This window comes from Halichoeres trimaculatus, unplaced genomic scaffold (genome assembly GCF_033239565.1).
Source record: "Halichoeres trimaculatus isolate MK-OKI-2021-1 unplaced genomic scaffold, fHalTri1.1 fHalTri1_scaffold_16, whole genome shotgun sequence".
Classification (NCBI taxonomy): domain Eukaryota; kingdom Metazoa; phylum Chordata; class Actinopteri; order Labriformes; family Labridae; genus Halichoeres; species Halichoeres trimaculatus.
In genome coordinates, this window is record NW_027437194.1 from 27,972,446 (window position 1) to 27,998,584 (window position 26,139).

Here is a 26,139-nt window from a genome sequence, read left to right on the forward strand (position 1 = left end):
CACACTGAGTGCTTAGTCATTTATCAGTCACTGCCTCTCGGTGCCTTTCTCTTTCACAGCGACACAAACTGATACGCTGAAAAAACACACTCACTTCACACCAGACGCTCCAGCAGAGCAGGACTGCTGTCCTCAGTATGGTGAGTTAAAATGAACTATTATCAAGTTTGCTTTTCAAAAACAGAAAGAATGACAGAAAGCTGGAATAAGTCACATTTTTTATTTTCTGTAACGAGTAATTCTTTAAAACAAAACCCAAAGTAGAAATTTTGTCTTTTTGTTCTTGAAAACATGAATTTGTCAAACACACATGTCACACACATCACATCCTTACAAACGACAATATTGTCTAGACTTAAAAGTGTGTTGGGTATTTAAGTGCTTTTAGTCATTTTATGATAGTTTTGAGACCAGTTTTTGCATTGTTTTCATTATTCAAAAGATATTTCTTCTTATTCAAAGAGTACAACAGGAGAAGTTACCATTTCTTTCTTTCTCTTTCTTTCTTTCTTTCTTTCTTTCTTTCTTTCTTTCTTTCTTTCTTTCTTTCTTTCTTTCTTTCTTTTTTCTTTCTTTCTTTTTGGGTTTCATGACATACATTAAGCAAGACGACTTTAGCCACTGCTTTCATCACACTGGAAATAGACACATTGGTTCCTCTTGCGCTGACAAGAAGTTTTTAATTCTCTTTCTTCACCACCAAGAGTCATTGGGTTCAAAATATTTATGTACCCTCTGACAGCTCTGACATGAGAACTTTTATCTACATTAGTGGAAACATGAAGACCTGCTGAATGACCAGTGGATCGTACACAGGCTACACTAATAAGAGAATGTTGCGGCTTTCCTAAACCAACAGCTATTTGTGGAATGCAGCTTCCATGTAACCAATCCCAGCTTTGTAAACAAGAGTTTCTGAAAGGTGTGGATAAAGCTTTTGTGACACTCTCAAAGGTGTTTCCCAGGTTTGAGAGAGTTTGAAGGTTTTTTACAAAGTTGCAAATGCAGGAACATTTGGAGAAGCAGTAGTTGCAACTGTCTGGTATTGTGTAAATTTTAGTTCACTGTGGTTAAGAAACAGAAGTGTGATGAGGGAACTTTCCTCTATTTCTGTACCGCCGATTTCATATTCTGTCACGATTTATTTTCACATGCCTTGTTTTGCCACCAGTACATGGATATTTCTGTCATCCTTAAAGGGGTACTCCATCAAAAGCACAGATCACTCAAACTTTGATGAATTAAAAGTAGTGCTCTCTGAAACGACTCTTGTATAAACTTAAATCACATCAAAACATCATGAGACACAGTGTTCCTCAAATTGACCAAGGACTTCTTTTCACCCCATATAAACTTAGATAGAAACTAATGATTATAACCTTGCATCATAGATGTTGGAACTCGCATCAAGCATTCTTGATGAAGGCTCGGTTCAACTACAGATCAATGTCCTGCTTGATCCCAATCAACTTGTGCCCACAAACTCTGTCAGAAATCTGGGTGTCATGATTGATGTCCCGCTGACCTTTAAGATTCATGTGGCCTCAGTTTCACGATCTTGTCGATATGCCCTCTATAATATCAGGAGGATCAGACCCTACCTGACACAACAGGCCCTTGTGATATCACGCATCGACTACTGCAATTCCGTCCTAGCAGGCCTCCCTGCGTGTACATTCAAACCTCTGCAGATTACCCAGAATGCAGCAGCACGTCTGGTCTTTAACCAGCTCAAAACAGCTCACGTCACCCCGCTGTTAACCTCTCTTCACTGGCTTCCAGTTGCAGCTTGAATCAAATTCGAAGCTCTTCTTCTGGCTTACAAAACATTTACAAGAATGGCTCCTGCCTACCCGGGGTCCCTCATCCAGGTCTACACTCCTTCTCACCCACTACGCTCTGCTTGTGAAAGACAACTGGTGCTCCCAGCCCAGCGCAGCTCCAAATCACTAGCCAGACTATTCTCCTCTGTTGTTCCCAAATGGTGAAATGAATTACCAAACTCTATACAATCCACAGAGTCTCTTTCTACTTAAAGAGATGTCTGAAAACTCATCTGCTAAGGGAACAATGAGGCCCTTAATCTGACCCTTCTCCTCTTTGTCCTCAGGGGTAGAATGAGTCAGAAGGTCTCAGACTCAGCTCTTAGTGAATTTTCAGCACTAATTACTGAATGTTGTTGAAGATTTAAGTATACTGTTGCAGCAATTAATTGTTGGCTTGTTGATTATTTAACCCCCCCCCAAAAAAAATAAATAAAAATAAATAAATAAATAAAATAAAATTAAAAAAAAGGGAAAAAGAAAAAATTAAAATAAAAATAAAAAATCCTGCACCTAACAGCAGCACCTGCAGCGGAATAACTTGTAGCACCGTTGTTGAACTTGCTAGGTTTTCCTTTGCTTGTGTTGTACGTCGCTTTGGACAAAAGCGTCTACTAAATGAAACTGTACACTGTACAGTGTAAGGCAGAGTAGCACTACCAAAACTGGCACAAATGTTTGCCTCCTAGTGTTGCCAACTTTGCGACTTGTCAATATATTTAGCCACTTTTCAGAACCCCTCTAGCGACCTTTTTCAAAAATGTGACTAGCAACTTTTCTTTTTTGGAGACTGAGACTTCCTGATTTTTTAATATTTTTACCCGTCTTACATAACGGTTTTACCTGCTGGCTCGCCAATGGAGTGACGTTAGCTTGACCGTCTTCTCAAGGAGAGAGTGAGTCTTGGTGAACATGTTTTTTTTTTTTTTTAAATGTTCCATAAAATAAATTGGCAGGCCACTAGAGGGCGAACCATAGTGTGAGAAACACTGATGTAACATACTGCATAGATGAATTTAGTTTTTTAAATCTGGAGAAAACTGAATCAGTTTTTCAGATGATCATGGCGGGGACTAGGGCTGTGAGCAGTGATAAATGGTTAGCAATAGCTGCTATGTTTACATGGTTCACTGATACTGTTGAGTTAGTTTTTATCAATCAACAAAACAACAATTCATCTCTTTAATCCATTTATCACCCATCGCTTATTTAAAGACCCATTTAGTATGAGACAGAAGCTGCCTGTAGCATGACGATAGCTCAAGCTGTGAACAAACTGTGAAAAAAAAATTGGAGATAGTTTGCAGATGATAAGAGGATTAGAAATCCCCTGTGAGAGGAGTGTATCATGTGTGGTGTCAGGCTTTAAGGACGTGATGTTTTCAGAGAAATCAACACGTCTTAGCTGATGGTGGCAGTTCACTGACTGTTTTTAGTGGTCGGGAGTTACTGTGAGAAACAGTCGCTCTGATCCTCACTTCACTTTTACTTCCCATCACGCTTCATTTGGTATATTTGTACTTCCCTCTCCACTGACACTGCCCCCCTGCAGGAATCACTGTGACTGTGAGTCCTCGTAACTGTTATCTCCTGTCACGATCTCTCTTCCTGGTTTGGTGCTCCTGACCCTCGTCAAACCAGCCTCCTGATGAAAAGGTGTGGCTGTGGTTACACTCTGTGACACTGCCACAGAGGCCTGATGTTCACACCACATGTTGGACAAACAGAAACACCAACCTATGAACTCTAAACCAGGCATAATCATCTATCCCACACTGGTGAAAGTACTGCTTGTATACTTATTGAAATATGTAAGAGGTGTAATGATAACCAATGGGTTTATAATGAAGATAAGCTGGGCAGCTGATACGGACTCAGGTAATACAGTCCAAGCTGTTACCTGCTGCTCAGTACTAAAATACTTTCACCCATTAGTTTCACTTCTTTTTATATCATTTCTTCTACACACATGCCTCATATATGCATTTTAATGTGATGTAAAGTTGACATGAATCCAGTTTCCATTTCTTATCCTTGTAAAGTTACGTCTCATTCATAAGGTTCCAAAAAAGAGATACTTTTATTTTGGTGAATGATACGGTTCAGGGTTTTGTTTGACATTGGTGATTTGACTCCTCCTTTTCCAGCACATTCCAAGCTCAAGAGCAAAACATTTTGTGTTGCACAGCAGTGAAGAAGAGTTCCTGACTATGCAGTCCCAAATTTAGCATTTTTTCCATTTGGCGTGTTCATACTTGTGTTGGTTAAAAGAACATTCAAGTGCAAATAAAAGAGTGACAATGACATACTTGTTTACTTACAGCTGCAACTGCACTGTGTGGCTCAGTAACTTTCATTCTGGTTCACTGTGTGGGTAAAGTTGTTGATGCATTCTGCTTTCCCGTATTTTAGATATGGATGTAAAGTAAGAAACGCTGGAGATTCAAGCGAATCCTTTGCAGGTTTTTCAACTGCTGCTCCTCTGTAAGTTGTAGAAATCTCTAAATCTGTCTGTAAAGTATTGAAAATAGTCTGTTCCAAAAATAATACAAGATTTTCATGAGACTTACTAAGAAAATGAGCACAGAACACAAGGATCTCCCAATTGGTTCATGACACATAAAAAGAATAAAGTTATTTTTGGGGCTTTTTATGCCTTTAATCAGTTAAAGGCCATCTGCACTCCAAGTCCATAAAATATGAGGGGTGGGCCTCAAACACCAAGGTCTGACCATAGCTACTTAAGGCTGGCCAATCAGAGGGATGGGGGCTTCTAGAGCTAGGAGCCTAAAAGGGACAGCAACTTAAATGAAGGGTTTCAAACAGAGGCAGAAATAAAGTTTTTTTTAAAAAAATCACAGATAAAAGACAAGTATTTTTTAAAGCTCTAAATCATGTAAACTACAGGGCACCAAAGGGACAAAATATTGACCAAAAATAAAAGCACTATTTCCCCTCATGACCTCAGCCTTAAAAATGAGATTACTGGTTATAAGTTTGATTGTTTCTTAATCCTCAATATGAAGCGTTTAAGATTCTACAATTTAATTTAGCAGACGATTTTGTCGAAAGTGGCAGGCAAAACAGTCAATTCAGTAAATGGCACTCACTGAGAACTGGCTCAATTTTGAACTCAGTAAGCCAGAAACTTTGAGTAATACTTTTAAAAACACTCCTGTGTCTTTAAAATGAACAAACAAACTCATCACCGTAAAAACACTGACAGAGGAGAGCAAATATCTGCTTTCGTTCTGGGTTCTGTACATTTTGTCCAACTCAAACCTTTTTTCATCATCAACACATATAAAAAAAGAAAAAAAAAAAAAGGTAAAAATGAATCAACTACCTGATGGTCCTCTTTGGCTTTTGAAGCATTAAGGCTTTTCCTGATTGTACAGAGAGCTCTGGGGTCTCAAGACTTAATAGAAAAACCTGCAATTGAAGGAAGTCCTGAACCTCCTGAACCACAACCGTGTGTGGTTGTTTTTAAGAGTGTTTCACATGAATGATGAGTGGCTTTGAATGAAGAAAAAAAGGTAAACGTAGAGACAGTGGGCGTTGCACTGATTGGACTAAATGTTTAAAAATAAGTGAGAGAAATCCCCAGATGGGAAATTACGCCAAAGTCAGTGAGAGTCTGCACCTTGTTTTTCTTTATTCCTCTTTTACTTCATCCAACAGTTTCTTTTCTCTTTTTTTAAGCTTCAGTATGTGTTCAGTTCAAGTCATACTCTCCTTCTTTTTCGATTCTTCCCAGAACAGCAAAGGCGATGTGAAGGCCATGATGGCCCGCTTCCAGGCAGCTGGGGGGAGCGCTGATGAGACCTCCACTCCAGCAGTGGGGCGCCCCAAACAACCCCTGCACCCCACCCTCTCCTCTGGTCCCAACATACCAGCAAAGAAACCCGTCTCAGAGAGCTTCTCAGGGGGTGCAATAAACGCTCCCAAGCCTCCTTCGTATCTTAAAAACACAGTATCAACTAAAAGTGACACAGATGCACATGAGCCAAACAAAGCCAAAGCCCTGGCCAGCCGGTTTGGAGGTACGGTGGATGACACCAGCACCAACAGCAAACCTTTCATCGGTCATAAACAGCAGCTACCCTTCAAGCCACCTCCTTCACAGGCCACTGAAAACAAGCCCCCCCTTCAGAAGCCACCTTTCAACAAGCCCCCTCTCAGCCACACCTTATCCGACTCCAAACCGACCTTTCCCAAACCGTCCCCGGCAGTCGTCTCCAAGCCCAGCTGGGTTAAAGAAGACAGCGGTGGAAGTGTGACCAGCTCCACACCCCCCAAACTTCCATTACAACAAAAACCAAGCAGTAGCATTGGAAAGTTACGACAACAGAATGAAGAACTGTCAGGATCCAACACAGACACAACACACAAACCCGCCCCCGTGCCAAGCCCTGCTTTGAAGCCAACGTCCACCTTCAGGAACACTCAAAATATGTTCAACAAGGAGAAAGACAAGCCTGAGCCTCCAGATGCTGATGTGAAACCAGAGTTAGCCAAGAAGCCACCGCTGGCTGCCACAAACTCCATCCCTCCTCCCAAACCCCCAGCCAGTAAAAAGCCGAGCATCAGGAGGCCACATCAGACCGCAACCCCGAACAGTGACGCCACTTCAGGCCCAAAACGTAACCCCCTTCCCAACAGTTTAGCTTTGGGTCCTGCTCCTTCCAAACCGAACCGGCCACCAAAGGTCAACCTGGAGAACTTCAAGAGAGGTGCAGAGGCCTCGGATAATGGTGAGTTCAATTTGGTTAAACAGCTTTGTTAAATAATGATGATATGTGGTGACCCCTCCCCCCAGACCCTGCTTTCTAGAAGCTTCCATTGCTGTTGCCATGCAACAAAGTTGTGCTGTACTAGAAATTCCTAGGTTGGGCCTAGCCCAAGTAAAACAAAATAAAACAGAAGCTTCTCATAGGGCCTAGCCCAAATCTTTGATCAAAGGGAGAAAGAAAGGAGACAGCAAACGAGTGCTTGGTTCAGTCCTCTGACTCTTTCAACTTTATTCAGGTGTGCAGGGTATATATGAATGAATGAATGAATGAATGAATTTATTTCGAACATGCAAAAAAAAAGAAAAAAAAGCAGAAATAGGTCGTCACCATAAACAAACACATGCATACTAAACTTAAAAGAAAAACGAAGACTGCAGCAACAACCTGCATGTGTTACATATCTACATGCTCGAAAAGGAGTAGGAAGAAGTTAAACTTATTTAATCCTACCCCTATTATCCACACCTCCTACGGTGATATCTTAACTTTTACATATTTATACTTTTCATACACATTCACATAACATTTCCCTTATATGATACTTAATTTCTGTATATGTTTTATTTGTTTGTTTGTTTAATTTTCAATTGGCTCTGTCATTACCGCCCTGGGTCAAACTGCTGTTCTTCATCCTGATATTTATTCAAAAGGTGTGTTTTAAATATTCTCTTAAATATGCCTATAGTTTTACTTTTCTTTAATTCATCTCTCAAACTGTTCCATAATTTAACCCCTGATATTGACAAACACATACTTTTTAATGTTGTCCTAGCATGGTGTATTTTGAAATTCAGCTCCCCTCTTAAACTATAACCTCCTTCTCTTATATGCAGTGTGACCAATAAGATTGTTTAATCGTGTCTTTAAAGATAGCCTCTGAGAGCATCAGCTGTAAATAGTGCAGACTATATAGTGGTGTGGAGTTACATATTATAAGTCATGTAAAAGATGAGCCTTGAGACAAGAGACCCCCTTCTTACATAGTACATGCTTATGTGGCAGGTGACCCTTGAGACTGCAGATCCCCTCCTCACATTGGGTCTGTTGAAAGAATTTCATCATACCAAGTTGTGTTTCTCTTTAATTAAAAGGTTAATCAATGCTTTTAAAGAGAATCACCATCTCAGATGTCATGATTTGAGCAAATGAGGTTTTGATCTTTGTGAAACTTCTAGCTGTGTCGTGGTCCAGGGGCTGCAGCCTTGGGAAGACCCAGCCTACAGAGCCCACATAGACTCTGTCAGGTAGAACTGAACTGAGTCAGTATGGTCCACAAAGGATTCACTGATCATGACTCTGACCATTCCGAGTATCACATAAGCCCCATTTTCACCAGGTAGTTCAGTTCAGTTCATCTCAGTACACCACACATTTTATGGCTTTTCCATAGACTAAAACTAGTACAGGTCCCCAAATTAGTGACTCTTACCGTCCCACTTTTGGTACCCTTCTGTTGGGGTGCTAGACATAGTGATCCCACCCCAGAAGGTGGGAGCTATACACACTGCAATCCATTAATTGGTTGAAAGAATTGTCACTTCCTGTGAGACAGCAGCTGCTGTATTTCTCCTGGTGGCACACAGTCTTCCCTGAAACAAAGCTTGATCACACTTTGTAAGAAAGAGCCACATGTCAATAACAGAGAAGACAAATTTCTGGATGTCTTCCAAGGTTCCTCTTTGTTTACTGTGTTGCGTTTTTCTTCTCTGTTGGATTACGAGCAGGGTACACTGTGTTGCTCTGCTATGACGTCACGCCATTACGTAGCTGAGGCAGCTATCAGCTTACATCTAACAAGGTCGGCCCGGTTGGCCGACCTTGTTAGGCAACATGAAAACAAACAGGATCAGGCTTTGCCGATCAGGGCCCTGTTCTACGAAGCAAGTTCAGTCTAGCGAGATAGCCTTGGAGCTACCTCGCTGAACTGAGCGCGGTAGCCGGTGGTCTCGGCTACACGGTTTTACGATGCTGGTTATCAACCTCATCAGTCGATCCAGCTAGGCAATGAGCGCGTGCAGGCATATAAGGCGGAGCCCGCTGCATCTGACCAATTGCGAACATGGAGCACTCTGGAGCGTCAGAGCAGGCCGGAGAGAGAAGGACCGCATACTTCACACAGGAGGAGCAGGAGGTGATCATGAGGAAGTATGACGAGCTGAAACGTGTAATTAACGTTAAAAGCAACACCATCGCCGCTGCTAAAGCACGGAAGGAATGCTGGCAGAAAATTGCTGACAGTCTAAATGCACAAGTGTAGTGCAAAAAAAAATCTTTTGTGCTATTATCATCTTGAAATAGCACTGTTCACCATGCACTTTTACTGTAACATGCAACATACCTAATTTATTTCTTAGATGAATTTATTCATTTGTTCATTCCTATCCTGTTTACATTTTTTGTGTGATATGTAGCCCACATGAGCCCTACATGAATTCCTGTCACAATTTTAATACGGGCAATAAAATATTGTCATGGAACAGAAGTGTTGGCATTGAAGATCTTATTACGGCAATGAGAGTTCTTCATTCCCTTTAACTACCTGTAGAAAGTGTCATGTACTACCAACCCCTCCCTGGAAAACCGGTAACTTTCATAAAGGTGGTCATCCCAAAAAGAACGGACAAGCCATTTTTTTCGTGAGGGCTCATTGGTCAGTGGGCGGGGTTTTTATAGTCCGCGAGTTCAATCTGGAACCTAACCTGCCCAGGAGCAGGTTAGCCATTCAGCATGTGTTGCCATGGAGACTTGCCTTGCTGAGGAGTGATCCCGTGTCGTAGAACAGGGAATCCGGAACCTATCCTCAAAGCTACCTCCCTAGGCAGTAATCCTGCTTCGTAGAACAGGGCCCTGACCTGTACCAAACTGTTGTGGACCGCTTGGTGGAAATGGGCTTTTGTTTTCGGTGCTGTCTCTTTAAAGCTTCCACCAATCCCCTCTCTTTCTCTGATTGGCCAGCTTTCTGGAGGCCTGCCAGGGCGGAGCTATAGGGAGATTGTGTTGTTGTTTGAAACCTGCTCCTCAAATGAATCATGAACCAGTTGGGAGATCCTTATGAGATGACTTCATCATTTCAGCAAGTCTTTTGAAGATCTCGTGCCATTCTGTACTGAGCAGATGATTTTCACAGTTTACTGATTGATTTAAGGATTTCTACAACACATGAACAAGCATATTCAGGGTGGAAATCCAGCTTTGTTACTTCATATCAATGTTTAAAATTAGGGCACGCAGATTACCCGTCTTTAAATGACCTCCTTCCTGCCTTTCCATCTGATAGTTTTGAACACATTGCTATCCTTAAATGAGTGTTTTGGGACAGGGGGAATAGACTTCAAAAAAACAGAATCCTAACAAGTGTTTTTGTCTTATTTTAGGTCAAAATTGTCTTATCATACTCAATATGAGCAACATTCATCCCACCAGTCCAGAAAAATGTCTTAAGTTATTTAAAGACAGAAATGAGGTCTGAATTGCTTGGAACAAGTTTTAAAAAATCTGCCTATGGAACAAGGAAAAACTGCTAGAAAATTGCTTGAAACTAGAAAAATGTCTAAATTCAAGAAACTTTTCTCTTGTTCCATTGGCAGGTTTTTTTTTTTTTTTTTTAACTTGTTATAAACAATTCAGACCTCATTTTTGTGTTAACATAACTTGAAAATCAGACATTTCTCTGGGACTGGTCAGGTGAATTTGGCTTATATTAAGTCTAAAAAGACATTTTTTTCTGAAAATAAAGCAAAAACACTTGGTAAGATTCCAGTTTGTTGCAGTGTAACAACTTACTAGAACACACGTGAACCTGCAGGTTAGAATATTTGCACAACTTTTGGCTGCATTTCCATTGTGCCTCAAAAACAGCAAATCAAAACCTGCAAAAAAAAGAGAAAAAAAAACAGAATAATTTGTTTCTCATAAAGAAACAGGCAGTTATATGATCCCCCCTCTCTAACATTCTGCGACTTCTGTGATCAGGACAGAATCTCAGAGCTGTAAACAGAGTGCAGGTCTGGTTAAAGTCTGCAACATTAAAGGGTTCCTCTCTGACTCTCAGGCCACTCTGTGTGACAGTTTGTCAGAGGTGTGAGAGGGGGATGCTTCACGAACTGCTGTGGTCACAGTGAAGTCAGCACAGTGTTGAGTTTACTTAGGGTTATCCGTCCAAACATAAACCAACTTCCCTCTATGTCTGATGGCATGAAGACGCCTCTTTCTGACATTTAGATGGAACCTGAACATGGATTTTGTACACTTGTTCTCCTGGTTGCATTGAGTGATTCTTCAGAGCGTCACATTAAAGATTAAAGTTACAAAAACACACTCAGTTCCTCTTTTTGCCCCGGACAAGTTCCCTGTCCAGTTTCTGCTTTCTTCTCCCCCCTCGCCCTGCGCTCTGACAGCTGAGTCCGTTTCACCACATGGGGAAGTGAGTTCCTGCAAACAGGGAGAGTTTCGGGTGAGAGGCTCTGTTTTTAGACAAATAGCTGATCTGAACTAATCTGCATTTAGTGTAAGACCAGTGAGAAAAACAGAAACAGAAACACAACATTTTTGTCAGTAAATTTACAACACTGTAAAAAAAATTTCACACCCTTGAACAGTGTGCAGGCTTCCAGCACTACTGGGCTGAAGTCATTGTTTATTTTTTTGCTGTAGAAAGGGCCTTTTTTAATTGGTGTATATGTGGTTTCCACTACTTCTGCCGGCTTCAAATGGGCATTCAATGACCTGCAGTTTTAGCTCTTTCACTGCAACTTCATTCCTTGCTGCTTGGTTTGTTTTATTTGTTAATCTGAAGATGATAAGTTAACATTAAAATGAACATTTTTATTCATGGTGAGGTCTAAACATCAGCGATTTAATATTATCTTTTAAAACAGAGGCATAAAATAGCAGCATCTGAGAGGGCCTCCTCTGCTGTACCTGTCTCAGGCTGTGGGTGTTTTCTTCTCACTAAGGTGGTCTTGTGACGCTGTCAAAGCCAAACAGACCCTGTTGTGGTTTGTGGTGGCTTCAGGTCTGTTTTCTTGAGTGAGGTTGTCGTCTCTTTCACACAGCTCTTTCGTGAGCTTGATTTCTGAGCACCTCTATCCGTCTCCTCACTGGTGGTGACTGGTCAGCCAGTAACGAGGAATCAAAAGCTTACCTGGATTAATAAATTCAGGTGATTTCCAAACTTTTACCTGTGTTATAAAGAAGACTTACCCATTTAAAGTTTCCACAGTGTTTATGTTTTTATTCTAGTGCCAATGTGGAGGAATTAGATAACCTTGAATTTATTTCCCAGGATTGATTTGATGTGACACTGTTGTTTCAAGGGTTTGGCCAATCAGAATCAATTTTCTATCACAGCTGTGTAATTAGTCAGAAAGTCTGTCATTAAAGTCTTCTGTTTTAGTTTCCAGGCTAAATTCTTTCTTTTGTCTTTCCTATAGCTGGCCTCATTTGAGCAAATTAGTTTAAAGATTTTATGATTATTTTTTGACTTCCTGACGAGGGTTTGGTGCTAAAACATCTGGAAGTACGTTTTTAAGGTCAACATGACCACGCCATTAGTATAAAGAGGATTTTAGTATCATGCATTAATCTTTCTAACACACAGGTATCACACGTCCATCATGCATCTATCACACATAGGGAGGGGGATCTTTCACATTTAAAGTGATATGAATGCCCAAGCCTGGCAATCTATATCGGTACTCAATGGTACCAATTTTTGGTACTTTGTGTTTATGCATGTTAAAATAAATCTCAGCGTTTTTTACTTAAACATTTGTACATTCACGGCCCCTTTATTGGGTACAGCTTGCTATTACCAGGCTGGACCCCCTTTTGCCTTCAGAACTGCCTTAATTCTTTATTGCATAGATTCAACAAGGTACTGAAACATTGCTCAAAGAGTTTGGTCCATATTGACATGATAGCATCACACAGTAGCTGCAGATTTGTCGGCTGAACATCCATGATGAGAATCCACCACATCCCAAAGGTGATCTATTGGATTGAGATCTGGGGACTGTGGAGGACATTTGAGTACAGGGAACTCATTGTCATGTTGAAGAAAGCAGTCTGAGATGATTCCAGCTTTATGACATGGAGCGTTATCCTGCTGGAAGTAGCCATCAGAAGATGGGTACACTGTGCTCATAAAGGGATGGACATGGTCAGCAACAATGCTCAGGTAGGCTGTGGACTTTAAACCATGCCCAGTTGGTACTAAGGGGCCCAAAGTGAGCCAAGAAAATCTCCCCCACACCATTACACCAGCAGCAGCAGCCTGAACCGTTGATACAAGGCAGGATGGATCCATGCTTTCATGTTGTTGAGGCCAAATTCTGACCCTACCATCTGAATGAGGAGCAGAAATCCAGACTCATCAGACCAGCAACATTTTTCCAATCTTCTATTGTCCAGTTTGGTGTTGCTGTGTGAATTGTAGCCTCAGTTTCCTGTTCTTAGCTGACAGGAGGGTCACCCGGTGTGGTCTTCTGGTGCTGTAGCCCATCTGCCTCAAGGTTGGACGTGTTGTGTGTTCAGAGATGCTCTTCTGCAGACCTCGGTTGTAACCAGTGGTTATTTGAGTTACTGCTGTCTTTCTATCAGCTCCAACCAGTCTGTCCATTCTCCTCTGACCTCTGGCATCAACAAGACATTTTGTCCCACAGAACTGCTGCTCTCTGGATATTTTCTCTTTTTGGGACCATTCTCTGTAAACCCTAGAGATGGTTGTGGGTTAAAATCCCAGTAGATCAGCAGTTTCTGAAATACTCAGACCAACAACCATGCCATGTTCAAAGTCTCTTAAATCCCCTTTCTTCTCCATTCTGATGCTCAGTTTGTACTGCAGCAGATCATCATCATTCATCTATCACTCTAGTATCACATCTATCAACTGCCTATCTCCTGTCTGTCTTTCTAAAAAGACTCTCTTTATCGATCATGCGTCTATCTAGCCATCATATGGCTAGATAGTCTATCTTGCATCTGTCTACGACACATCTGTCTATCACTCGTCTTTCTATTACACATCCATAATGTGTCTATCTATCAAGCATCTCTCATGCTTTTATCTATCACACCTCTGTCTATCATGTGTCTCTCCATCAAGCATCTCTTTATTTATCCTACCATGCCTCCTTCTATCAGGTGTCTATTATCTACAGCGGATCTATCCATCATGCATCAATCTGTTACACATTATGTGGAATGAGCTGCATGTTGGATTTGAACCCTGCCACCTGCTCCACTGCACACCAGGGGCATTTGATGTGATGTTTATTCTTCTATCTTCTTTCCATTCTGGACCTTACGGCCCTCACACAACAATAGCTTATAATTTATCAACACTTTTTAACACAAAAATTCATTACTATAAAAAAAAGGCGAGACACCTACATGGGTCAAACAACACTGGAACAAAAGCATCATTAATGATGTAAAAGACCTTTATTGGTGACAGGGTATCATCACTCACTCCTCTTATTTTCCCAGACCTGTCTGACTTGTTTTTTAGCACAGCTCATTTAAACCCATTCTCCTTATTGTCTCTGAGAAAGCTGTAAATAAACTTTTTTATCTCCCCGTCCACATAATAGAGAGTTTGCTTTCCCAGACACTGAAAACCTTCACTTTGACTTCTTTTGTTTTCTCACAGGTCCTGGCACCCTGAAAAAACCTGTCTTCACAACTCCCCTGACCCCTCACCCTGTAAACAACCATGTGACCCCTGCTCAACCCCCACCACCTGTACTCCCCAGTCTGCCTCCACGACATCCTGGAACCATGTAAGTCCTGCTTTCATCACCAACAAAGACAAAATGAACCTGCTTCAGTTAAAAAAAATCACACCTTTCCCTTCCAGGCCTGTGCAGGAGGATTTCTACGATGATGTTGACGAGTTCAGTAGCCCTCCACCTCTACCACCAACTGCAGGTTCAGAAACACTCCTCATCTGATCAAATGTGATGTTTCACAACAGACATGTCTGTTTTTTGATGCTTTAGTCAAACAGGAAGATAGAAAATAACTGTGTGATGCTGAACTTTGCACGATGTATATGTTTCACAGGAAACACCGAGAAGGAACTACATTAACTAGCATGTTCAGACAGCGTCAGGTTGTTCCCTTTGACAGGGTTATTTTGGTTGTTTAAGCGTCTGTTTGACAGTTCGCTCAGCTTGTTTGATGCTTTAATACTAAAGCTACTTCATTAACATTAAAGTCTGTACTAATGCTGATTCTTTGTTCCATTTTAGGTCATCCAAGTAAGAAGCAAACGGTGAGACACACACACACACTTACAGATCAGAGCACGCAGATATGGGTTTAGAGGGTCAGTGAAACAGTTTCTTCTATTTAATATCAAATCTTTCTTTGTTTCTGATTCATGTGTTTCCAGGCTCAAGTGGAAAGTGATGATGATGATGGGGAGATGTATGAAGATCTTGATGAGCGATGGTAAGACTGTTCTCCATCATCATCATCCTCACATACTGAGGTATAATGTAGTTTTCTGTGTCCAAACCTTTCTGCAAAATAATGGTCCTTTGGGGCAAAACAAAATAAAGCTGGTGCTGAGTTTTTCCTTGTCTACAAACAAAATATGATTGACTTGATTATTTATACATGGATGAATTCTTCAGTTTTATTTCAAAATAACAAACAGATTTAGTTTTCTGTCACAAGCTGAAAGGTTTTGGCCAAGCTTCTGGTCTTTTCACATAGAAGAATTCAGCAACTTTAATGTAGATTCACCTCATCCAGCTAGAAATAAGTCCTGATTTAATAATCTTCAAATCCTCAATCATTTATTATGAAATACACTGCAAAAAAATGAAATTTTATCAAGTGTTTTTTGACTTATTTTGAGTAAAAATTTTCAGATTATACCTGATATGAGCCACAGTCACCTGATCAGTCCAGAAAAATGTCTTGTCTTAAGTTATTTTAAGACAAAAATTAGGTCTGAATTGCTTGTAACAAGTAAAAAAATCTGCGAATGGAACAAAAAAAATTTACCCGGAAATTTGCTATAAACTAGAATCATGTCTCAATACAAGTAACTTTTCTCTTGTTCCATTGGCAATTTTTTTTTAAACTCGTTACGTGATATTCAGACCTAATTTGATCTTTAAATAACTTCAAAATAAAACATTTTCCTGGACTGGTTAGGTGAATGTGTCTCATATTAAGTTTAAAAAGATATTTTCTACTGAAAATAAGCAGGCGCGCTCCAAAGTTACTTTTGCTGTGCTGGCGCTTTTGTTGTTGTATCCGACATAGTCGTCACCCAGCGCAGGCGCTCTCTTGGGGCAGTCTGTGCCACGGAACGGGGTAGGAATCCTGGTGGGGGTAGGGACCTTGGCACAACACCACTGCTAGCCGATCAGAGCAGAGCCGTCTGTGGACGAGGCTTTACCTTTCTCGGCGTGTCTTCTCTAGCTCAGTTTACAATGCTAAAGCTGTGTGGCTAACTTATGCTAAAATCTATTGACAGAGCCGACCAGTCCCGACCAGCAGTGTTCAGTCATTAGCCAGTACAGGCTCAGACTAACCAGAGTTATTCAGCTGTCATCTCCCACTGTGGTAAACAAAGTCATTACCTGTTCAACAGAAACTCAGCTGTCTCTGCGTCAGTCTTCAGTCCCAAATCCCTCTGCAGCTTTTTCCACCGGCCGTACATTTCTCCAATATTCAGTCTCAGACCAGCTTCCTGGTTTCGCTCTTCTCTGGCTCCATGACGCTTCGGTAGCTGAGCAGTTAGCTGACGTGAGAGGGGTAGTGGGGAAGGACTAGGCGGGACCATGGGCGGGACGGTGCGAAGCAAGGGAGACAGGGGATTTGATGGTCAACTAGTATGCAGCTTTGCAGCGGATATACTGAATGGATTATTTTCTTTTTTTTTGGTCTTTATATTGTGTAGATTGGACCATAGGACCATAACAGCCCTATAAATGGTGTTATTAAGATGGACAAAGCTTCCAAATCGTAGACCAAAGCTTTCAGTGCAAACTTTGTGAGACCAAACTAATAAAACATACAGCAAGTCTACTAGGACTATTCACACAGAACGAGGCAGAACTGACATTCAATGAATCATGGAAAAGTTCCTGGTGACCTCTGAAAAGTTAAAATGCTTAAAGTGGCTTTTATTAATCCAAACAGCACCATAAACTTTGGATTAATAGATAACATGAGCAAATTACAACACAAGTTTTCATTGAATTCATTAAGGCATGCTTGCCAAATTATGTTGTATTTAATTGTAAATGTTATTTATGGGAGCAGTCTTTTATAAAATATGGACAAAAATCTGATCAAATTCTGTTTATTTTTTTTATTTTATTTAGTTAGTTCATGTCTCAGTCTTTGTCATTTGACAGTGATGACTCCATGTTGATAGCTTGTTAGCATTAGCCTCATAGTCTAAAGTCTAGGTGTTAGCAGTATAGCAGATTGTTTTCTCCAAGATGGGCGATGTGACATTGACTGTTTCCAATGGATGAAAGGGGGAAGAGTCTCAGAAGGTGAAGACATGACAGACAGGATGCTGCTGAAGTCAACAGCCGGGTGACAAGTTCAGTAGCTGCATCCTTTAAAGGGCAAGAGTGTAAACTGATAACATCATGGTAGTGAGTGTGATAGTAGAGCAGGGGTGGCCAACCAGTCAGAGACCAAGAGCCACAAAAATCACCACGGTACTACAAAGAGCCACATCAAACATGTGGTCTTCAAAACACACTTCTTCTCACACAAATATGAAATGACATAAAATGAAATTCAATACGTTTCCAATTTTCAGAACGAGATTGATTGTGTTTGTAAGTGTGTTTAAATTTGTATTTGGAGCTGTGTCAACCACAAATGTCTGTTCTATCTATCTATCTATCTATCTATCTATCTATCTTTCTATCTTTCTATCTATCTATCGATCGATCTATCTATCTATCTATCTATCTATCTATCTATCTATCTATCTATCTATCTATCTATCTATCTATCTATCTATCTATCTATCTATCTATCTATCTATCTATGAGCTATTAAGATGAGCCATTAAGAGGAGCACATGTAGAGAAGAGAAACTGAAACTTAAGTATCAAGCTCATCACTCAAGTATTGATCAATACTGATCCCAACTTTGGCATCAGTATATCAATATTTTAAAGTGATTGGCACACGTTACTCATAACTATATAGTGGATAGAAGAGCCACACACCGAAAGGAAAAGAGCCACATGTGGCTCACGAGCCACAGGTTGACCATCCCTGGAGTAGAGCATAAGTTGCACCCGAGGCGTCCATCCCGACTATAGACTGAACAAAACATGGACGCTGGTTCTCTGAAGGCAGTCCTTGGTCCTTGATCCTTGAACTTCCTTTTTACACTGCAAAAAAATTAAATCTTATCTGGTCTTTTTGTCTTATTTTAAGTCAAAATTGTCTTATTATACTTAATATGAGCAACATTTACCCGAACAGTCCACACAGCTGGTCTTATTTCAAGTTATCTAAAGACAAAAATGAGGTCTGAATTGCTTAGAACAAGTAAAAACAAAATCCAGGTTTCCAGTCTTTCTGCAGCCAGCCTCGTGAGGATTCTCAATGGACAGCAACTTTTAGCACTTCCAAATAGGCTTAATTCTTCTAAACAGTAGATGCAGATGACATTGTGGACTCCAAAAGCAGCAAAAGAATAAAGTGTAAAATATTAGCATTAGATTTCAACTGAACAATGCAAGCCATGTTTTTTTCCTAAAAGACAGATGCTTAAGCCTTAACTCACAACGATCATTATCAACAACAACATGACGATGGTGGTTCAGTTATATGACACAGCCAGCTAGCTACTTGTAGTGAGGTGGCAGAGAAGTGCTATGTGACATAAGTGAAAGGGCAGAAACAGCTGGAAATGAGAACAGGAAATCCTTCATGAACCAGACCAGACTGTCTCATTTCAGTTCAGTCTGAGAGGTCTACACAGACCAGAAAGGCTGGATGAGTGAAGAGAAACATGCACCAGTACTAGACTGGCTGCATGATATCAATGTTGTCATGTATGTTCACGGGATTAGTGACTTTTGATGTGTGCAGCCTCTGTTATTAGTGTTTTAACGGATGAATGTAATGTGTAATGTCGCTTCGAGTGGTCAGAAGATGAGAAAAGTGCTTCAGAAATGCAGCTCGGCCAGGAGCCAGACCCTGCCTAGCTTCCTTTTTCATTACTATTTCTAGCTCGACAAGTGCCACCTGAAGATGAATACAAGCACTCCTTATAATGTTTCGTTATGACGGTCTAAAAATGCCCCTGACGTGAAAATCAAAAAAATAATCTGTCTCTTTTGTGAAAGAAAGAAAATAAGAATCTGAAACTTGCTGGTTTGAGAGTTTAAATCACCTTCAACATAATTCACAACAAGGCAATAAAAAGAACATACAATGGATAAAATCCTCTGAGAAATGCTAATTTTTGAGCATTTCATGGTCAAAGTCTGATTTTTTATAATAACTCCGTAAGCTTCAGTGTGAACTTATTTCAAACTTTATATCTTGAAAAAAATCACTTCCTGTGGTCATAAATATTTCACCTGAACCCAGACCAGAAATAACAGAATGTTTAGCCTCTTTCACTGCAGCGATGGTTAGGTTGTTTCCTGAATCTAACCCTGAACCTTCATGTGTTCTGCCGCTGATGTTTGTCCGAGGTAGACAACATGACGAGTGATTGCTACAGTTGGACCACAAATGCTTGAAACTAGATTAAAATGTGGTTTTATCATTTTAAATGGACAAACCACTGCATATGAGCAGCTTTCAGTAAGAGTACCTGACAGTTTTGATTCTACCCAATTCAAATCATTTGTTCCTTCTCCTACACGAGTCAAAAGAAACATCTATAAATATGCTATATAAAACACTACATGACTTTTACCTTCTCCCTTATCTACTCACTCTGACTTCCTGTGGAAATGTGAGCAGGGCTCTGGTAGAGAAATCCAGGTTAAGTCTGGGTTAAAAATTTTAGCCATCTGCATTCACACATGCAGCTCAACCTGACATTTCAAGGCATTTTTTAGCAATAAGCTCACACTCTGTGTTAACTCTGCTGTTTGAGTCCTTACATTGGAATTCATCTCAATACAAATTCAGGATTTTCATACCAACCTTTGCAAATACCACCCACTAGTGGTAATTAAGTAAAACTACAACTACAATTATTTATTGATACAAGGTAGCACTTATAATTAGCTAAAATACTGGAAAGCTATACTTCCTCATGATTTTCTGAGTGTTATTACATGAAAACCTGATTATGTCGAGGTAAGTTTAGACTCAGGTGTTGTAAGATAAACCTTTGATTGAAAATCAGCATAAATAAAGACATGTCATTTACATGCTAGCATGAGCTGTTAGCTCACCTCTCTTTTAGCCCATTCATATATTAAATAATGTGCTGTCTAAGGTCACCTCTGATTTCCTGTCTCTTTTTCCACATCCAAAGGGAAGCTGCTGGACAGAAACAAGAGAAGGTGAAAGAGAAGGAGGAGAAGAAACGACAGGAGGCTGAGAAGAAGGAGCAGAAAGAGCGTGAGAAGAAGGAACAAGATGCAAGAAAGAAATTCAAAGTAAGTCAGCATGAGTAGAAATAAACCAGCGGTTAAAGTCTGAAGTTGCTCTGGAAAAGTTAAACAAACTGCTTAACATACAGCCTTGGAATGGAGAGGAAAACTGCTGCCTTGACATGGGAACAAGATTTAGAGAGAAAATAAACTACATCAAATTATCCTCCATACAAATAAAATGCTCAACCCCACTCCAGAACTTGCAATGAAACTTACAGATCAGAGCTGTCTTAACACAAGAGCGTGGTGGGCAGTTACCCCGGGGACCGTCCACCCCCGTGAGTTCAGGGAGCCTCACTGATCAGCGAAAAGGTTTTTATGTTATTTATCAAATTATTTATTTATTTATTTGGTGGTTGACAAGCAAGGTTCAGCATGTAAAGGGTCCCAGCTTATTGATTTGCCCAGGGGCCTGTGATATTGTTGAGACAGCCCTGGTACAGATAAGATCAAAGAATAACATTGTCTTATAGTAAAAAAAAAAAAAAAAAAAACTCAGAATAACAGCAATGGAAAGTTATATCTATAAATTTATATAAGACATGTAACATACATGAAAATCAGAATATAATCCGAACTAATATTTTCTCTACCCTACCTTCTGATTAACGGCCCTCTGACTAACAGCCTTCAGAAAATAGGCTGGGCCCCCTATTTTGGTTTGAGCTTCATATCAGACACATTAAAGGGGGGTAATTTGTTTCACAAAGCTTCAGCAAAACCCAAAAACTTAAATAGTGTGTAGTAGTATCTGACACCATCTACAACAAATATAGCTCTCGCTTCCTGTACAGGCTCACAAACATGTTGAGGATGTTTCTACAGCTGATTGATAAACTTTTAACAACATTTAAACCCATGTTTTTAAATTTCTTTATTTCTTTGTGTAATCTGTGCTTGATTGTGTGTGGTAGCTGGTCGGGCCCCTGGAAGCGATCCACCAAGGGAAAGCCTCTGTGGACTGTCGAGGCGGTAAGACTGACCTGGCTCTGAAGCAGGGAGACAGCCTGGACATCATACGAGTTCAGGGCAACCCAGAAGGAAAATGGCTGGGGCGAACATCGGACGGATCCAGTAAGTCCAAATATTGGATCCACACGGATCCTTTGTAATGTCTACTATGACATCTATTGGGCAACGTGTAAATACAAAAACAAAGTGTTTTTTTTGTACAACTTTCAAATGTGTCATCTTTTCTCACTCAGTTTTTCATTTTGAAGCTACAGAAATGCAGCGACACAGACTCATACCATTGATTTATTTCCCCTCTTTCTAACAGTTGGATATGTAAAGACGACATCAGTGGAAATTGATTTTAACTCTTTAAAGACTCACAAAGCTCAACAGTCGTACGACCCTGAGGTCTATGATGACATCGATGTAGCTGTCGCTGATAACAGGTAAGAGAAACTCATTACATATACTCAAGCTACTGTAATGTAGATTTTTTGTTGTTGTTTATTTGTACTTTTTGGAGTAGCTTTAAAAACAGTGGGTTGGGAATGTGAAATACAACCTGATTTTATTCCGAACAAGCCGTCCTGCAATCCGGACACTTCATAGTGACGGTCATTTAGACTCAGGCTGATAAACAAAGAATGAAATTAGAATTACCATTTAACTGTGGAGAAGGAATTTGAGTTCTAAAAAATTAAAAACTGAATAAATAAAATAAAATCTTTCATTTGGATTCTGAGAGGCTGATGATCTACCTCTGTGCACCACTAATATATGAATGAAAATATATGAAAAATGTATAAAAATGGATTGTTCACATCTTTACTTTGAGTAATGTTTCTATCTTTCCCTTCCACAGTGGGATCAAAGGATCAGGAGGTATGTCTTAATTATTTTAAGAATATTATCGATGTACAGAACAGCGAGGTACATAACATGTTTTCTTTTGCCCTGTAGTCGTCCTTCCTCCACTGCCAGGAGGAGAAGGAGGAGAAATTTATGATGATGTTGTTGATCCAAACCTTGAAGTCAGGTGGGAACTGATATTAAGTGTGGAAGCAATACTGAATACTGAATTCTGAATGCTGGTGTCAGTGTTTGAAAATTTTACTAAAATATAAAACATGAAAAAAGATAAAGGGAAGTGCAGATTTTAACACTCAGTTGGCTCTCCAGTCCCTTGGATCCCAGGTCTTCTCCAACAAAGCCTCGAGGCTTAATGCGGATGTTCGAGCTGAGCAGACGTCACCTCAGCATTAAAGTGTAAAATACACTCAGTTGTAAGACTGATCGAAAAACTACTGCAACTGTTTTTAATCTGTAGAGTAATCACTCTCCTCTCAGATTTGCTGATAATTTGCTTGCAAAAATTGATTTTCTCATCACATCAGATCATCTCTTGGTGACAACCAAGATTTAATCTTTTGTTTTGTGTGATTTCTTTAATCTGACTAATATTAATAAGTGTTTGCATGTCAGTAAATCATACACATCTCTTGACTCAATCATAAAATCAAGTCATCATCTGCTAACACCTAAAGATAATTTTTAAACACTACTCACTGAAACACTCATGAGCATGTAATCCGTTTGGGCTGCTTTGAATCATACAAACATGTTGTGAGGATATCAGTGATGTCCATCTTTAATTATTCTTCTTCTCTTGTGCCAGAGTGCCTCCGCCCAGCCAGTTTACTGCAGAGGGGAATGCAGGTATCTCTTCACTCTGATTGTTATTTGTGTCTCATTCATCTTCTATTTGGACTTACTTTTCTATTAAAAGCAATGAATGACCTTTTTGGACCCTAGATAACCCTGTAGTTAACCAGAAGTTAGGATTGTACAGGATAATGGATTGTACCAATAAAATAGCTATAACCAGTGTTTTGGCTACTTCTGTTTGCAAACTTAAAGAGGGGGTATTCTGTTTTCCTAAATTTCAAACATGGATATGAAATATGGACATAAAGTTACAATGCTGAATGTAAACACTAGACGATGTGCAGATTTTTCAAACCTGTGTTTAGAAATCTCTGAATTTGCCTGTGAACTAATCTAAAAGGTCAGAACTAGAACTATCATGAGATCTTGACAAGACTTGCCGAGATGTCATCAAATAAGGATCTCTGAACTGGCCCCCAAACGGCTGACCAATCAGAGGGAAGGGGTTTCTATCGAACAAAGGCTTAAAGGGACAGCAACTCAAACATCTTTTTTTTGACAGAGGTTGAATTTTTTTTTTTAAAGCACCGGTATACGAGATATTGAGCCTTTTTTTAAAAACTGTAAATAATGTAAAGATCCTACAGAAGCACAAGAAGGACAATATAAAGCGATTTTATCACCTTATCTAGTATCTAATTTTACAAGCCCTGACCTTAAAGCTTCACTTACATAAATACAAATATCCCTTCTCTGTTTTTTTTTTAAATAAAATAAATAGATAAAACAATTTCTGTACATAATAGCTTATAGTAGAATATGCCCTTTATGAATTTAGAGTACCTTAAAGTTCTCCTTCATTTCGATCACAGATCAGCCAGAAGCAGCAATTGATGAGGAGATATATGATGATGTCGACACTGGAAACCTGCCTCCTCTTCCTCCCATCAGCAGGTACAACTCTGTCAGTATTTATAAAAGATAAAAAATAAAATAACCACTTGATATTATTCTTTTTAACATTTTAGACACATGACATGTTGCATGTTTTCAAATTATCTCAAGTTTTTTGTCGTTTTTCCTCCAGTCTTCCAACCCTAAAAGGCAAAAACAAAGCAGATGAGATGGACTCAAAGAAGCAGAAAAAGTTTGAGAAAGAAGAGAAGGACTTCAGAAAGAAGTTTAAAGTTTGTTTGGCTTTTGTTTTTGAAACCTTAAAAGTCAGGTTTAAAATTTGTTTTTTAGCTGTTACTAAGACAAACTCTGCTGACATTTGTGTTAAAAAACAAAAATGTTGCTCATATTTAAGATTTAAAAAAAAAAAAACTATTTCGGGTCATATTGATGAAAAATAATAGAATCTACATAAAATTATCAAGAAAAAGAATTGAAAATGTTTGTTCATATTGATGTTTGATCTCTTTCAGTTTGAAGGGGAGATTCAGGTGTTGTACCAGGTGAACGTCATCCCATCTCTGGTTAATAAGAAGTGGGGCAGTAAGGACCTTTCACTCAAAGCTGGAGAGAAACTTGATGTGATTGCTAAAGCTGTGGATAACAAACTGATCTGTCGGAATGAAGATGGAAAGTGTGAGTTTCTGTTTATCAAAGATCAACACAAACATTCAGATCTTCTACACATGTGTATGTTTAAAGAGGGGATAGTTTTTTTGTCACGCTTTATTCCGTTAATCCCTATTTTTCTCTCACTGGTGTTATAGGAAACCTTTATTTCAGCCTCAGTCTGAAATGCCTTTTTTAACTACTGTTGCTTTAATGCTGATTGGCCAGCTCTCTGGAGGCCTGTAGAGGCACAGCTATGAAAATCTGTCATATGAACATCCAGGATTGTTACTTTAAACTTGACTGTCCTGGTCTTTAATCTGTCTGTCTGTGTTTTTCAGTCGGTTATGTTTCAACAAGTCACATTGCTATGGAGTAAGTATCAGAAAATGACAAACACAGATTCAAAAAGAGGGGCTTAACTCCATGTGGTCTGTACTGACTGTCTCATTCTTTGATTCCAGCGACGGTGATATCTATGACGATATCGGAGATGGTATGTTCATCACCACTTTGAATCATTCAACTAATAAAAACAGACTCCTGATCTTTTTTCATGACTTTAATATTTTCTTCTCAGATTGCATCTATGACAACGACTGAAGAACCTTCCTTCGCTGGGTTCAGTTTCGCCTCCTCAAATGTTATTTATTTTGTTCACTGATGACACACTGGGAGCTCGTACGGGTTAGCCTGATCCAATTGTAAAATAACACTCCATTATTTAAGAATCCAAATCTGAATCGCTACGGTTAGTTTGAGAATATATAAACAGTATCATAAATGCAAAAAGAAAAAAGGTTTTTAGAACCTCAACAAAGTTTGTCTGAATTAACTTTAACAGTATTTGTATAATTTCATTTTGTTATAATACTTTTTCCCTTTTTGGGCTTTTACAAATTCAGCTACTTTATATTTTTATGTACTGTAATTGGAGTTATTTTATGTTTTCATGTTACAACTTTAAGATATCAGTGTATTTAAATCTACTTTTCAAAAATAATATAGTTTTTATTAAAAAAAAACAATTTTCATTTTTTAAGATATCGTTTGAAGTTGCTATCTGCAAAAACCTGGAGAAGTAAACAGCTCTGGGATCAGCTCTGTATCAACATGACTTTATTCTTCTATTGCCTAAGTGTCTCTCAAATACTAAATATTCACATGTGCACAATGTTGAAAATAAAATTCAGACCACATGTTTTTCTGCTAAAGTGTGAGCGTGTCATGTCTGTTCTTGGTTCTTGATTCTTGATTTCAAACTCAAGCAATGTGTTTGTAGCTGTATGTACATACATACAATATACATATCTATCTATCTATCTATCTATCTATCTATCTATCTATCTATCTATCTATCTATCTATCTATCTATCTATCTATCCATATATATTGTTACGTCCCCGGCCTAGGGGTGCCCAGGACACAACATGCAGAGCCCTCTCCGCTTGCCCAACCCAACAAAGGCCAACGAAACAAGTTTTAAATCAGGTCAGGAGGTTTATTGACTGCAGCCCAAAACAACAAACAAAACGCTCCTACAAACCTAACCTTACCTGTAGAAAATAAACAAAGGAAAAACAAATGACAAGTATGTCACCTAACTAAATCTAACAAAAACAGGAGAAAAGCAGGCTACCAAAAAAAGAAAACGGGCTTCTCCCTCCTGAAAATTCATCTGTCAGGCTCCACACAAATCTCAACATGTTACACGAGGACAAA

At 39.5% G+C, this 26,139-nt stretch overlaps 1 protein-coding gene across 3 annotated transcripts; it reads left to right on the forward strand.

Moving 5' to 3' along the window:
- On the forward strand, window positions 1-25,606 carry fyb1b (FYN binding protein 1 b). Of its 3 annotated transcripts, none has more exons than XM_074689720.1 (19): window positions 1-140; window positions 5,581-6,577; window positions 14,268-14,397; window positions 14,475-14,545; window positions 14,869-14,891; window positions 15,012-15,070; window positions 20,115-20,238; window positions 21,150-21,309; window positions 21,515-21,635; window positions 22,052-22,071; window positions 22,150-22,225; window positions 22,369-22,455; window positions 22,865-22,905; window positions 23,727-23,808; window positions 23,942-24,041; window positions 24,282-24,444; window positions 24,759-24,792; window positions 24,882-24,913; window positions 24,998-25,606. In XM_074689720.1, exons 1-19 carry the CDS (start codon window positions 138-140, stop codon window positions 25,018-25,020), a joined length of 2,346 nt encoding a protein of 781 aa, XP_074545821.1. In that variant the 5' UTR covers window positions 1-137; the 3' UTR covers window positions 25,021-25,606. The 3 variants fall into 3 exon arrangements, with proteins under 3 accessions (XP_074545821.1, XP_074545822.1, XP_074545823.1); XM_074689721.1 differs by having other exon boundaries at window positions 5,586-6,577; XM_074689722.1 differs by lacking the exon at window positions 22,369-22,455.
- The last annotated feature ends 533 nt before the right edge of the window (window positions 25,607-26,139 follow it).